We start from the raw sequence: 15,386 nt of genomic DNA, 5'->3' as shown, positions 1-15,386 counted from the left end.
TCTCAATTAGATACCAATCTAATCACCGGTGCGTCAACACACACACACTCACTGGGGATTTTTTTCTGCACGCACGGTCAACTTTTCTTTTTCTTCGCCTTTCGGGCTAACCCTCGCTCACTTGCTCATATACAGGCTCTCTAGTCATCACTTGGAACTCGACTTGGAGCTCCTGTACTGCAAACAGGATCTGGTGTCTTATCTGTGATGGGGGCAGCGGCCGAGGTTGGGAGCTTTGCCAACGGATTTTTGGACAGCTTTGGTGCCGCTCCGGCTCCGGTTGGCTCTCATTTTATTCTTACTCCTGCCGGGGCGGTGGACTACAGTTCGGCAACCGGATTGATGATGGGGGCACAGGGGCAGCAGCAGGACCACCTGGTGTCCGCGGAGAGGCTGTCCCGGAGCCTGGCGGACCTCAGCCATCTGAAAGGGATTCTGAGGCGGAGGCAGCTTTACTGCAGGACCGGTTTCCACCTGGAGATTCATTCGGACGGCACCGTGCAGGGCACCAGGAAAGACCACAGCAGATTCGGTACAGACCCTCTGATTACTAGCGCAAGCAGTAATAAGAATGTAGTAAAGCTATTTCGAATTTTGAGATACAGACTGACAGGTATCTTTGTGATGGAGATACTGACAGACTCAAACACTCAGAGACTAAACCGGGGAGGAAATAGTGATGGTCGTGCCATTCAATGGTGAATAGCTTATTGGATTAAATGGCAAATAATATACAGAACAGAGGTGATCAGAAGTGGAGTTATAACTCATATGGGAACATAGCTGCATCTCTTCCACAGTCACAGCCATCATTTTCTGAAATACCCATGCCAATGCAGGCTGCTGTGATCAAATGCTAATCATAAATGTAGCATCTTATTATAACACTAAACCCTGTTTCAGCATAACAGTAGATTATTTAGTTAAACAACTTATTTCAAGATAAAACAGCTTTCCAGGTGGGACAACAGTTGAGATATTTCATGTTTGCACAGGAATGGACGTTTCCTCTTTCAGATTAGATTGGACACTTCCAAGCTTATCTTCAGCTATCAAGATAAACAGCTTCAGGTTGCGGCAGATCAAAAGTAGACCACTTAGAGATTATTTATTGCTGCAAGGTTGTAGCGCCTCTGGTACTTAAATTAATTTGAGATTTGGATGTAACTTCATACCAGAGACCATTCCAGCTTTACTTGTCAGAGTCAGCTGATGGACATACAGCAGACTTACTTTACTAATTGTATTAAAATATACACAATTCAGTCAAGTGAAACAGCCTTAGCAAGACAAATGTTCTATTATAACAAATATAATATATATTTTATGTCTATGTGTTGTCAGATATGTTAATGATTATTGAATGTGCTTATTAATAAATGCAATGCAATGTATGTTTGCAGGGATTCTGGAATTCATCAGTTTAGCTGTGGGACTGGTCAGCATCAAAGGGGTGGACAGTGGCCTTTACCTTGCCATGAATAGCAAGGGGGAACTGTATGGCTCTGTAAGTGTACACCCTTGAACACATATGGATCATACACACATATTTGTGCAGCCACAGATTTCAGACTACACTCTAAAAGCTATTTCGTTGAGAATAATACCCACAGCCAGTAGGTGGCACATTTTGCACCATAAAACTCATATAGTACTTCTTATTCTTTCTTTCTGCAGGAGAAACTGTCAGCAGAATGTGTCTTCAGAGAGCAATTTGAAGAAAACTGGTACAACACTTACTCCTCTAACATCTATCGGCATGGAGACAAAGGTTCATTTTATTTTGTTGCCTTGAACAAAGATGGGACATCCCGGGATGGAACAAGATCAAGGCGGCATCAGAGGTTCACTCACTTTCTACCAAGACCTGTAGATCCAGAAAGAGTTCCAGACTTGTACAGAGACATACTGGGTCAGAGTTGAGGCAGAATGCATTAGCTGATCAAAAGCAAGGTTAAGAGCAGAAGTGCACCTGAACACGTCCCCTTAAGGGAGATGGAAGATCTTGTTGATCTGGACAAAATAGGATCATAAAAGTGCACCAAATCAACACTCCCCACTGCTGGCATGGAGAAAGGAAAGAGAACCTGACTAGCTGGGGAGACTGACTGAACGGCACCAGGGATCTTCTGTGGAAGCTGTGAAGACCCCTATGGCAGAGACAGAGACTACCAGGGCTCCAAATATTTTCTCCTTATCAGCCTATGCAAAAGCCCTGGTGGCCAAATGGATGATCTTAGAATTTTATTAACTTTCACGAATGAAATCCAACTATCTGCTTGCCCAGACTGCATGTTCAAAAGGACAAAGGTGTGAACTTGATAGTTGAGATTAACAACTGGCTGCTATTAATCTTTTACTGCTGTGTCTTGTCAATTTCACTGTTTTGAGTTGAACTTTTTACTTTATTCAAACATTACTGTGGCTGCTAAGTAAGCAAATAATTTACATGCATAATCCACTATACAGTGTGGCTAGTTTACATAAAAAGAAAAAAAAAAGTAGTTCATGCACTGGAAAGCAGCCATGTTTGTTCTGGGAAACGGGTCTTAGAGTTGGGATAATCAATTATACTAAAATAACTGTTGTGATGGCAAGGGTGAAGTCCCATTGAAATCAATCCAAAATATGACTTTTCTGCAAAATGCATGAGGAGGAGGAGAAGAACAACAGTGTGTGTTTTAATGGAGCTCTCATGGAAGCCAGTGAAGGAATTCTGACTCTCGTCAAACAACGGATGGGACTGACAAAGACACCTTTGCAAACATTTTGACAAATTTTATTCTTATTTATGAGTTTTTCTTTCCAAGGACATACAGTATATTTATTTCATATATTTATTTATTTCGAGAATATATTTTTGCAGCTATGAGATAAAATAATAAAAAAAAAACATATCCAGAATATGCAAGAGATTTTTCTTGTTTTATCGTCAGAGTATATACTGTGGTTTTGTGCTCATTGAAGGAGGTCTTTTCATAGGTTTTAAGGCTTTGTGTTTTGCATGCTCTCTCTATGATTTGTGAAAGTGCAGAATCAATTATTCATTCATCATTTAGTCTTTCCAATCAACAGTGCACACAGAGTGTAATAATGTGTCTGTTTGAGCCAATTTGGTTATCTTAATCTGCGTGCGCGCAAATTGTACTTTGAGTTCTTTATGACTAGTACAAAATTTATCTAAAGATGTTCTGTAACAACCATTCCCTAACCTTAAAAATAAGGATCCATGAAAATGCAAAGTAGACAGACTTTCAATCTTCTGCAATGTCAAACTGTAGTGGTGCAACATTTATGCGTGACACCAGTTTATAAAAGACTTCTGTGCAGGACACATGTGATTTCTCCCTCTGAGCTTTTCCAGAAGCCTCTTTTTTTCACCAGTCCTTGTCCACTGGAAAGGAGGGCAATTTCCAGAGAACTGGAAGAAAGAAGACATGAGGAAGCAAAGTTGAAAGCCACCTGAAGATACACTGTGATTCAATCGGGGTCATGAGCAATTCACAGAGAAAATTCCCATATTGCAACCCTAATATTTGTTGCCCTCCAAAGCGCCAAAAAAGCCAAGACATATTTGGGTATTTTTTTTCACTCTTAACAAGTCACATCAAGAGCTGCACATAATACTACTGATTTATAGAGTTTAAATAGTCATTTACGAAAACTAGTAAATTATTTTTGACAAATAATATTACTAGAGTACCCTTTCAGTAAATTCTACATCATGCTATACATGTGGCTAATTATCCACTGGAGAATTTTAGACACTGCAGACTCTCTGTATCCTGTTTCCAATAAGCTGACAGCTGAATTATCATACCTGTTTTGGTTAACAATGCCTACAGAGTCTGATTTTTTTAAAAAAAGTGAATGAGACAAAGAATTTAACATCTTTTTATACTTGAGAGAGACTTCAGCATTGCTGTGGTCAAAAAGTGATGAATCAAGAGGACCCCTGGTTGCCTAATGATTACTTAAATTCAACATCCATTGTTTGGCCCTCAGCCAGGCAGACTGACACTTGTTAACTTTAATCATCCCTTGTGTCTTCATTACCGTAATCATTTATTAATAAGAATGTTTTATCAGTGCAGGATCTGCACTGATAAAAAGGTAAAGCTAACTTGAGAAAGACAAATATCATGAAGCAGAAAGTGTGACCCTTGTTTTGTGGTATTTTGCAAAGAAAAAGTACAATTTGAAAGTGCTATGCACAGAATATTTTCCAGGTTTCATTTAACCCTGTGTGTTGAGTTTCATTGCTGATGTTGAAAATTGGCAACAACAGTATAATCCGAAGGACTATATACTAGCTGCTCACTTCAAAGTCTAATTAGCAGCTGTTCAACATTTATAATCTTACACTTCCCCTTATTTGCTATAAATGGCCCAGTGTGGGGAAGCATCAGCTCTTAATCCCACAAAGTTGATTGTATTTGTCTGGATGTAGTGTTTTTAGTGGGAAAATGTTACATCCCCACTGGTTTGAGTGGGGAGTCAAGGAGGCCATTTATGTGAAAAGGGAGCGACTATTGCTGAACCGTGAAGAGGGCCTGAGAGTACATCGTTCACCATCACGCTCTGTGACTAGTACTTATAGTCACTGATCAACGGTCATGACAATTTACATATTACCATCACGAAACTGAGCTCATGGCTAATTTTGGTCACTGTGCAACTGTACTTTTAATAAGGTTGGGGAAACCTACTGTTGGCTAAGAGTGAAGAGGTCAATTGGATGAGTGATGAAATGTTTCTCCCACTGAAAACCCTATGTCCAGATGAATAGAATCAAATTTCTGGGTTTTCCTTACCTGAATTATTGAGCATGCATCAAGACATCAGCTGTTAAGCGATGACTTAGCCTCTAGGGATAAAGAAAAACACTGTTTTGTGTTTGTTCAGTCAGTAGATATGCAAATAACAGATAACTAGATAACTAGGGCAAGACTTCCTGTTCCTTGTTTACTATAAATACAGATAAATTCAAAAAAGGTTAATAAATGGCTGTTCTGTTGTCAGATGACAGCAAATGCTTTTGAGATTACATCTCAGTAGATGTATTTGTCATTTGCTGTCCACCCAGGCTGTTTGCCAAAGCCTGCTTATACTGAAGCTTCTAGTAATAGCATCTTGTTCACTTTGTACATATTCTGCATATTATTATATATTACGTACAGGCTTAAACCTCTGTGGGGACAAAAACAATGCTCCTGGTGAGCACAGCTAAACCTCAAGTCCGTTCTTAAAATATCTCATGAAGCTACCATTAATTAGCAACTTAGCTCGCTACTGAAAGATTTTACGCATATGCAACTTACTGTGCACTGCAAGCCTTGATGGGTGTAAGAGCACTAACTGAGAAAAGGGTGCTTAAGATAATCACTTCCACAAAAAATAAGCCAACTCTATCTGCAGATAAGGGTTGTGCAGTATGATCAAAAGCTGGAGAAAATCTACTAAACAGTCCTTGAGGTACACATGTTTTGTCACTCTGTGCATGTTTGTTAAAGTTTTCAAATAATTCAAACTAAATTTGATTAAGGCTCTGAAAGTAGAGTGAAACTGGAGTAAGCTAGTTAGCATAGCTAAGAAACATGTCAATCTTTAGAATTATTTTAGCACACCTCAATCACTCTTCACACGGGACTAGAATTACCTGAGGCCTGTGTGCGATTAAGGGATTTGCCCACCACGTTATGTGTGGTAACCTTCAATCTACTTTGTGCAGGCTAAGTGCTCAAACAGGCTCTATAGAGTTATCTGAGCACTGAATAACCCCCTGTTGTGACATCCGCAGGACCCTTGTGTACTGGGTGTAGGAGCTAAAATGGCCTAACAAAACCCAACTCTATGCAGTACTGATGGAAGACTGCCTGTCAGCCTGTACCCCGAAACATCTGGCTGTGTGACACTGGGAAAAGACCAGCTCTTTCTGATTTGTCTGAAATTCTTTTGTGTCCAGCTGCATTTCACATCAAGGGGATACTGTCATGTATAGGTTGGTGCCAGCATACTGGCTCCTCAGCTTGGCAACATGTTTCAGATAAGATTACAGAGTGCTTTCGTTCATATCTGCCCAGTTGTACAGGCTGGAGCATGGTTACATTGTGTCTAGTTAGGACATGGTTCAGTGTGTGTATAATCCTCTGATAGGGGTACACAGTGTAGGCTAAGAGAAAAAGAACATCACACAAATGGTGCCTGAGTACCAGCATACGGATACTGGCTGAAACTTTATGTCAGACACAGCAAGCAAGAGAGAAACATCTTAAAAACCAGGAAAGAAAGAGATGCATGTATAACTTAAAAGTTTTCAAGAAACAGGTGGGTTTCTGAGAAGATAAAATAGGGAAAAAAAACTATATGGGTTCTTAGTGCTTTGCTGGCCTGTCAGGTTACAATCTTCCTTTGAAGTGTGTGTGTGTTTGCAGGGAGGGGGAGGCATGTTTATGTGACTCAAAGTGACTGGATAGATTCATGTCAGTACAACTTCTGTGTGTGTGTGTGTGTGTGTGTGTGTGTGTGTGTGTGTGTGTGTGTGTGTGTGTGTGTGTGTGTGTGTGTGTGTGTGTGTGTGTGTGTGTGTGTTCTCTGAATCTGTGTGAAGGTGAGCCAGGGGTTCTCCTGACTAGAGGGCTGTCTGACTGATGTGTGAAGGCCTGTGTGTGTGTGTGTATTGCTCTACCTCAACCCTGTTTCTTCTTTCTATGTCTATCATCTGTGGGGTTTTCCATGGACTAGTTAGATTTCCACTGCTGGATCCAAACAGAAATAATCATAGCAAAAGGGAAAAAAATATGCTAAAATTCTTTAAATCAGAACTTCCTCAATTATTTTTTGCCTTTCTCTTCTAAGTAGTCCAAAAAAGCTCCACTGAGGCATTTGTCTTACTCTGTTTGTTACACATACTGCTCTTTGCTGGAAGGCTAAATGTTTTCATATTTTTATCACCACAAAAATAACAAGAAAATTCAATATTATCTGCTTCAGGTGTATAGTCTCTTATCCTGAGAAAAAATTTCAAACTTGTGAAAACAGCACTGAAAATAGTTTGAATTTAAAATGAGGAATTACCATCTTCAAAACTCTTCATAAACAATTTATGAAAACACTTTGAAGTCTGTGTCCTTTTTTATGACTTTATGTTTATGTAAATGCTTTAACCTGCACTGACAGACCATAAGCTGTAAACAGAACAGCGACTACTTATTACCTTATAAATAAAATGTGTGTGTTGGTACGTATGTGCAACAAACAGGGTCCACGCAGGTGTTCTTCCTGCAGCCGTCAACACATGCACACGCACTTTTAAGGTCTGCGTACTCAAGCTTTCATCACTTCTGTGTGTGTGAGATTAATGGTTCTCTGGGAGTGACTCAGCTGCAATGAATTCACAGTAGAAAAAGTGTCCATCCCAAATTCTTAGACATATTAGACAGCTAGGAACTCATCCAACCTTTGACTAACAAATGACCCAATCTCTTAAACTCTGACATATCCACTAGTGGCTACATCTTAATAAACTAAGTACTGTTCATATCAGAAATAAACAACCCAGTATTTTATGTTAAAACTGCACTGACTTTTTTGGGGTGGATATTTTAGCTTAATGAGGACACTCACTATTTTCATGATCTCAAGGCACTTATTTTCAAGAATATCTAGTTTGTATGAGCACCAATGGATCAGATGGTTACACATCACACATAGCAACAAAGAAAATTATCTCAAAACATTGTAGTTTTGTAGTGTTTTGTAGCCTTTCAGCTTTAGCTTTTGGTTGGATGGCTACAATTGCATTCTAAATCTGGCTTTGCAGCACTTGCTCAAGAGGTGGATAACATAGTGGAGCATTTTTTCAGCTAAACAACCAGATATGAGTGGAGGGTAAAACTGAGAAAAAAGAAAGTGAATCCTGAAATCATATTAGTTGGCCAGAAATACAACTCAAAATGAATAAAAATGTAGCTGTTGTAGCCAATTTTGATGTTATGTGTTGTTGTGAGGTTGTTGGTAATATCTAATAGGTGTAGATGTTTATCTAGTAGCTTTTAGCCTCAGTCACACAGGTCTAGACAGGTCTAGTTTGCATCCATCTGGCAACCATTGGTCACAAGGAAAAAATGAGTATTCCCCAACTGGTTGCAAGTGGTTGTTAGGGGTTGCTTATAGTCTCTGTGAAATTGTTTGCTAAAATCCCAGCCAAACAGGTATAGAGACCAGTCAGTGACCCCTTGGTTAAAGCTAGGGAAAAGTGTGTATTCCACAGTTTGTCTGTGTAGGTTCTCAGTCATCCAGGTCATAGTAGTCTCTGTGTGTATTCCACAATTGATTGGCGAGTAGTTGCTGGAGGTTGCTGGCCGTTGCTAGCATGAAATTGGTCACTGGCAGGTTGCCATGGTCACCTCCAGTTCACATGCAGGACTTGACTTGTTTGCAAATGCTAGCAAACTAATCACCAAGTGGTAGTCAAACTGTCAAAAGTATGACACAAACCTGAAATACAATACATTGGTTTCAGTGATAATGCACAACTTTTACTTTGAAAATGAACATTCTCCATTTTCATTTTCTGTTGCCCTTTTTCAAGTTTCTCTACATCTCAGAGAGTGAGATGCCAAGTGTTTGAAGGCAAGTTGGTGTCTTTCATGCAAACTATGGGTGACAGCAGCAATCTGCTTGCAACCAAAGCAATGACAAGGAGATTTTTTTGGTGTAGCATCCTCTTTCACCCAGCATCAGACAGGAAACCCACAGAAACCACTTGCCAACCGACTGGGGAAGATACATTTTTGACTAGCAACTGGAGGTTTCTAGGGGGCTGCCAACAACACTCTAGCCCTATGTTACTTAAGCCTTACTGGGGCACCTCACAGCACCTGTGGGTACGAGAGGGAAGTCTCTGGTGAAGGGAATTAAAGCCTCACAATTTTTGAGCCATTGGTCATGTGTTTTTGTTTTTACTCCTTTTGTGTTTTTTAAATACTTTTTTTAACATACTAATTTTAAATACTTTTCAAGCAAGTTCCCTCAAGCAGCTTTTTTGGTCATTACATTTCGACTACAGTATGATGATTAAAAAATACAGTTGGTAGCATGCTTTCCATCTAAGATTTATAAAGTAATAATAAGTTTGTATGATAAGTATTGTGTAGATTACATAATTAATATATATATATATATATATATATATATATATATATATATATAAACGAATTACTTTTACAATTTTCTGGCAAAGGCATCATTACACATTTACAATAACAGAAACTAGAGCATAAAAGACGTGAAGAAACATGAAAAAATAAGTGTAAAATTATCTCAGAAGACACAACAATACTGAGGTAAACCACATCACAGGATAAAGTAAACCAAGTGTACCTGAAGTGCACCTCCGCACCCTCCTGCTGTTTTTGCTGGGTCTGTTTCAATGAAAAAGTGTTACCTGACATATTGCAGATGAAAGATTCACACCGGTGCGCATATTTTCAACCCTGTTATCATCAACAGTTCTTAAGCAGTCGTTGAACATGTTGTTAAGCAGAAGGTAGAGTTTGTGTCAAATACCCATCTAACCACTGCCTTCAGCTCATATTCACACATCTAAAAACCACAAATTATACAAGACACAGGTAGGACATGAGATTGGGCAAAGAACGAAAGGTGAAGTTCTGTAAGATCACAAAATTCTACAGATTTTTAAAAATCCCACAAGATTTTTATGTATTTTTTTCACACAACCACAATGTTTTTGTTAGTTTACAGAGGTTGCTGGCAGTTAGCAGCTGGCAGTAGTTTAATTACCTCCAAAAAACCCCAATCTCTTTTAAGTCATGGAAACACATCAACAGGCCATAATTGGCCATGCAAGAGTTCTTCATGAAATCAATGTTTTTCTCCTGTAACTGCAGTTTCTGCCTTCTTTTTAATTAATTTAGATGACTGAATTATGTTTGTGGTGTCAATTAGTCCATGTTTGTGCACACACAAATGTATAAAGTGAATGACAAACTCAGTTCAACCTGCAGGTGTGATCAGCAAACAACAGGGGTAGAGATTTCTGAAAGCTGTAGAGGAAATGCATATTGTAGGGAGGAAGCCAAGCAGAATAACCCATTAAGCTTGTTTTCTTTTTTGGACCATAAGAGAGTTTAAGTTAATTTCCTCTCTTTAGCTGTACTTGTATGTACTGAAGAATAAAAGCAACTTTGTTGGAAAGAATCGCCTCAGCCACTTCAGCTTTTTGTTTTTGTACTGTTATTAAATTATTTGAAATATAGGACAGTGAACTCAAGTGTAGAGTAAAAAAAGACTAAAGCTAGAATTACCCTGCTCCTTATGTAGAGATGCATGTAAAAGTATTTGCAATTATAGGTTGCACAGGCTCATAGGGAAGCCAGTGCACAGGCATGCACTGCATGGGCTAGTATTCCTGCTGATACTTTTCTGTAATGGACACATAGTGTATGTCATACTTTCAGTCTTGGAAGAAACATTCACAAAAACATGTCATGTAAATCCTGGTGAAGCATGTTTCCAGCCTACAGCTAACTAGTTTTGTGAATCTAAACTTAAACACGCTTACACTGATAACATACCGTTTGGTCCCTTGCTAAATTCTGCTAAGTCTCTAATTTTTATAGAAGTTTAATTTTAATGGAGACAGACAGAATATCAACCAAAATTCCAGTGAAAACACATTACATAAAAGTTATAAGTTATAAATTGATGTGCACATCATTGCGTGAAATAAATATTTGATCCCCCACAGCCCAGCCAGAATTCTGGTTTGGCATCAAGTCGACCCGCTGTGTTTGGAGGAAGAGAGTATGATCCAATAACACCATTCAGTCAAGCACAGAGGTGGAAACATTATGCTTTGGGGATGTTTTTCTGCTAACGGTACAGGATGACTTCACCGGATTGATGGGCCAATGGATGGGGCCATGTACTGTAAAGTCTTGGACAAGAACCTTCTTCCATCAACCGGAACATTGCAGATGGGTTTTGTATGGGTCTTCCACATGACAATGACGCAAAACATAGCACCAAGGCAACAAAAGAGTGGCTAAAGAAGAAGACACTCCTGCCTAAAGACCTCAATCCTATAGCAAATCTGTGGAGGGCAGAAAAGAAACCTAAAGGTTTTAGAGAGTTTCTGTAAAGAGGCGCAAGCCAAAATCTATCCTGTCTTTGACTATTTTGAATTATCAAAAGCTAACTAAACTAAACTAAAGGAAGTAAAAGTAACGCAATTTCTCTCAGGATCATTACTGGCTGCCGAGCCTACTCCCCGGCCTGCGTGGGGCTCCCATCTCCATTGCTGTGAGGGTCTCTCACACGGTCTGCTCACTGGGGACTGGATGGGCAGGCCACACCCCCTACTATTCTGTTATTGTTAAAATAAATGTGCTTCCATTTTGTGCCATTGAGGTTGTACTGTGTGAATCTATGTTGAAAACTTTTCTATTTGCGCCTTTTGCCTTCACTCACACTGGGCGGAGGACAGACTGAAGATGTTGCTGGTTTTGCCTCAAAAACATTTATTTGTTAAAAAGTAGGTAAATTCTTATGTTTACATTTTTGAAAAAAAAAAAAAAGGCACCTCACCATTTCCTGTAAAATGAAATTACTAAAATTTACCATGGGATCCAGATTTTTTTTTTAATTTTTCTTTTAAAAGAAAAGTGCCCAGGCAGATTTAAAGGGTTTTGTATCTGAACTCTTCATGTTCCTATAGTCTTAAAAAAAAAAAAAAAATACAACAAAAATGCCTTCTGAAAAGTAGATTGTACATAGATAAACTCTCATGTAAGATTTTATTGTTTCCCGTGCTCATTATAGCTATAATGAGCACAACTGCACACACTTGTGGTGTTTCCATAACAACCGTTAACATAACAGAGAAGAACATGAAAATGCAAGACTTGCACATCACATCATTAAAAATACTATAAATTTGAAAGGAAAATTGATGTATCAAATGATAATATATTACTTAGGATACAATATTTTATTTTACTTTACAAGAGCATCTGGCCCTCACACTGTCTGGCAAGAAAAATTCCAGCCCTTGGACAAATGTAGTTGAGGACCCCTTCAGTAGACACGCATTCCCCTGTGGTTCTCCACCCTTGTGGTGTAAAATCATTTATAAGGTTTACTGTGAACATGTTTGCTCAATGCTATGGATATGTGGACAAATTCACTCTTAAATTCTTAATAGAAGGGGGAACTATCCATTAACATATGAGACAATAGGGGCTACAGAGAGAAAATGGCAAGGGGAGACAGAAAAGGGTACATTTGAGTGATACAGTAGAGAATAAATGTAAATGATAAGAGGAAAAAAACAACTAATTTTGATATGTATATGTAGAATGTCATATTCTCTAGTTATAGTGTGTCAAAGCCAAAATTTGATTTTAAAAAAAAAATTCCTTAATTTATATGATGCAAGATAAATATATTCAGCTGATACTATTTAGTTTCAACAAAAAACAAAATAATTAACTTTGAAAAGTTAGGCTCCAAATATTTTGGCTTTGTTATCTTCATGTAAAAGAAGCAAGCTCTAGAACAGATTGTGTTTGTCAATTGAACCTATACTTTCTGGGACTAACCCATTGACTACGTAGGAGAGAATCCTGGAAGGTCCCATAGTAAAATAATGGGACTGGTTGTTCTTTGCTTTTTAATGTGGGGTGGCTAGTTAACAAGATTTATGTATGCAAAAACAGACACTCTTCATTCCTAGAGTCTTTTCTCTTGTAAAAGTAACAATTTCTCTTTGAAAAAAAAAAACCTCCATAAGTCTCACCTTTATGTTGCTTGTTCAAGTCTGAAGTCCATGGCTTCTTTACCTCATTGTGGTGCATCAAACCCTAGCAGACTTGTTAATGCTTCTCATGGCTGGAAAGCTGTAAACACCAATCAGAGTTTGATGACTGCTGAAAAAAAAGCAGCTGTAGTGAGTATTTTCTCACCACTAGGGAGAAGTTTTAACAATGTAGCATTTTGTCAAATGACACAAAGGTGAGAAAGGCATTTTATTGAGGTTTCAAAGAGAGATACAAACATAAAATCTCTAAGGACAAAGAATAATTGGTTAGTGTGGCAAATGTCCACTTTTTAGTGACAACCCGCTGTGAAACTTTAAGCTGTGCATTTCTGGGATCAGCAGCTTGGTGTTTTAAACTTGACATGACTACCAAGGGGCAGATCTCACAGATTAACTGATAAGCACTGCACGCTTGCTGGGAACAGCAATTTACAAAATAAGTATAATTTTGATTTCAAAATGACACGAAAATAGTGATTGAGACCAAAAAAAGAAAGGGAGCCTGCTGGTCTTTTTCTCATAGACATGTTTAAAATCAGACCCCAGAGGAGTCTTCCAGTGGTGGTCTTTGGAAAGAATGTAGGTTTAAGGCACCTCTGCATTGGCTTTATTTTTAGACCCAAAAGCTACACTCACATCCACGTTATTAAGTACAGCTTGTCAGCCAATAATGTGGTAGGAACCCATTGGATTTAGATGTGTAGACATGACCAAGATGACATGCTGAGGTTCAAACTGAGCATCAGAATGGGGAAGAAAGGTAATTTAAGAGACTTTGAATATGGTATAATTGTTGTTGCCAGACAGGCTGGTTTGAGTATTTCAGAAACTGCTGATCTACTGGGATTTTCCCAAATAACCATCTTTAGGGTTCACAGGGAATGGTGTGAAAAAGAGAAAATATTGAGCTTAGAACAAAAAACTGAGGCTATGTTTCACATGGGCTCATCAATTTGGGCAATAGAAAAGTAAAAAAATGATGCTAGGTCTGATGAACCTCAATTTCTTCTGCAATATTTGGATGGTAGGATCAGAATGTTGCAAAATCCAACCTGTATCCAACCTGCCTTGTATCAATGGTTCAGGCTGCTGTTGGTAGCATAATGATGTTTGGTGAATGTTTCCACACCATGAAGAATTAATGCAGTTCTGAAGACGAAAAGGGTGGTCCGATCTGGTACAAGCAAGTTGTACCTAGTGAAGTGTCTGGTGAGAGTATGTCCACTTTTTAGTCTATGTTAAGGGGACTGATGGATCAACAGGAGTTTGAATACTGAGTAACACCTTCAAAACCAAATATGTATGCTTTAATGACTTGCTCTATGAAACTACAACGTTTCAACATACCCACGAGGACCTGTGCCCATTGTGTCTTGAAGAAATCTGTCGACTTTAAAATGCATCATGTTACGTAATTTTAAAGACCCAGTTTTCTCTAAGCCCCATCTAAATACTCAGCAAACCATTAATGGTCAAATGATCTAACAGTCAGAACTGTAATTTTATTATTAGTCTTCATGTGTGCTGATACATGAACACACACACACACACACACACACACACACACACACACACACTCACACATACATGGTGGAAGTAATTAAAGCAAGTGGAGCTAAATTGAAGAGTATTGAACTCATCTCTCACACGCTCCTACTATGTCAATAGATCACTCACCAAGCGCTATCGACCACTCCAAAGACTTCCCACTGCAAACCCTGTTGCTGTGCATGTATTAGTATGTAATATGTTGGACAGTATAGGGCATAGGCAGAGAGGCAGAAAACAATGAGATGATTTTTGAAGCAGCATTAGCAAAGGAAATGGGTACTGTTTGCCCTTCATACTATTATTCTTTTTTACATCTTTCCTTGTGTCAGAAATGTCTCATCTTTCCTATGTCACCATGCGCTCTCCTCTCCTTGTTTTCTCCGCTCTCTCTGAATCTCTGTATCTCTATCTATCTTGTGGGAAGGGTAATGATTTTGACTAAATGAGACTCTTGCACTTCCCCAACCCACTAGATTACCAGATCAATGGAACAGCATTTGTGTAAAGGCATCTGTGGGGAGATGCCTATGTGTGTTCTCTCAGTCTACACAGTCTGTATAGTAATCATGAATACCCAATAACCCCAGTGACTAGTTATGACATGGAGGACAAAGCTCTGTTGATGGAAAGTGACAATGGAGAATAATGACAACAGAGATTTTCCACAAACAGCAAGGGAGTATGGAGCCATAGATTTTTACTGAATAATTGGTAGGAATTTTCTACAAGGTCTTGGCATGACAAATGTGTGTCAAGCACACCATCAGTGCTGGAGTAGAAGAACGCGTCGGCTGCTCTGTTGAAATGCATTTCCCCTGTGTGGTGGTTCATCCCTTGTGCTTGATGTGACTTCAATTGGAGAAGAATTGATTATCTCTTATTTGTGATCAATGCTAAATGTGTTAACATGTATTGGCTCAGTTCTTTGACTGTGCAACTGTGCTTGTATAAAGCTTTTTCTCATCCACGTTCACTGTTTGCCACCTGTCTT

The 15,386-nt window shown here is 38.9% G+C and overlaps 1 protein-coding gene across 1 annotated transcript; it reads left to right on the top strand.

The window, feature by feature from the left end:
- On the top strand, nucleotides 1-2,807 carry LOC115787079 (fibroblast growth factor 20-like). Its single transcript, XM_030739654.1, has 3 exons — nucleotides 1-532; nucleotides 1,404-1,507; nucleotides 1,678-2,807. The coding sequence occupies exons 1-3, from the start codon at nucleotides 208-210 to the stop codon at nucleotides 1,921-1,923; spliced, it is 675 nt and encodes a 224-aa protein (XP_030595514.1). The 5' UTR covers nucleotides 1-207; the 3' UTR covers nucleotides 1,924-2,807.
- The last annotated feature ends 12,579 nt before the right edge of the window (nucleotides 2,808-15,386 follow it).

Source organism: Archocentrus centrarchus, chromosome 1 (assembly GCF_007364275.1).
Source record: "Archocentrus centrarchus isolate MPI-CPG fArcCen1 chromosome 1, fArcCen1, whole genome shotgun sequence".
Lineage (NCBI taxonomy): Eukaryota > Metazoa > Chordata > Actinopteri > Cichliformes > Cichlidae > Archocentrus > Archocentrus centrarchus.
Note: the sequence above shows the minus strand (reverse complement) of the source record. Positions and strands in the feature narration are given on the sequence as shown.

Excerpts from the sequence above, each read along its gene's own strand:
- LOC115787079 (XM_030739654.1), top strand. The coding sequence starts at position 208 with ATGGGGGCAGCGGCCGAGGTTGGGAGCTTTGCCAACGGATTTTTGGAC. Across the intron at positions 533-1,403 it reads GAAAGACCACAGCAGATTCG|GGATTCTGGAATTCATCAGT; the intron begins GTACAGACCCTC and ends GTATGTTTGCAG. Across the intron at positions 1,508-1,677 it reads AGGGGGAACTGTATGGCTCT|GAGAAACTGTCAGCAGAATG; the intron begins GTAAGTGTACAC and ends TTCTTTCTGCAG.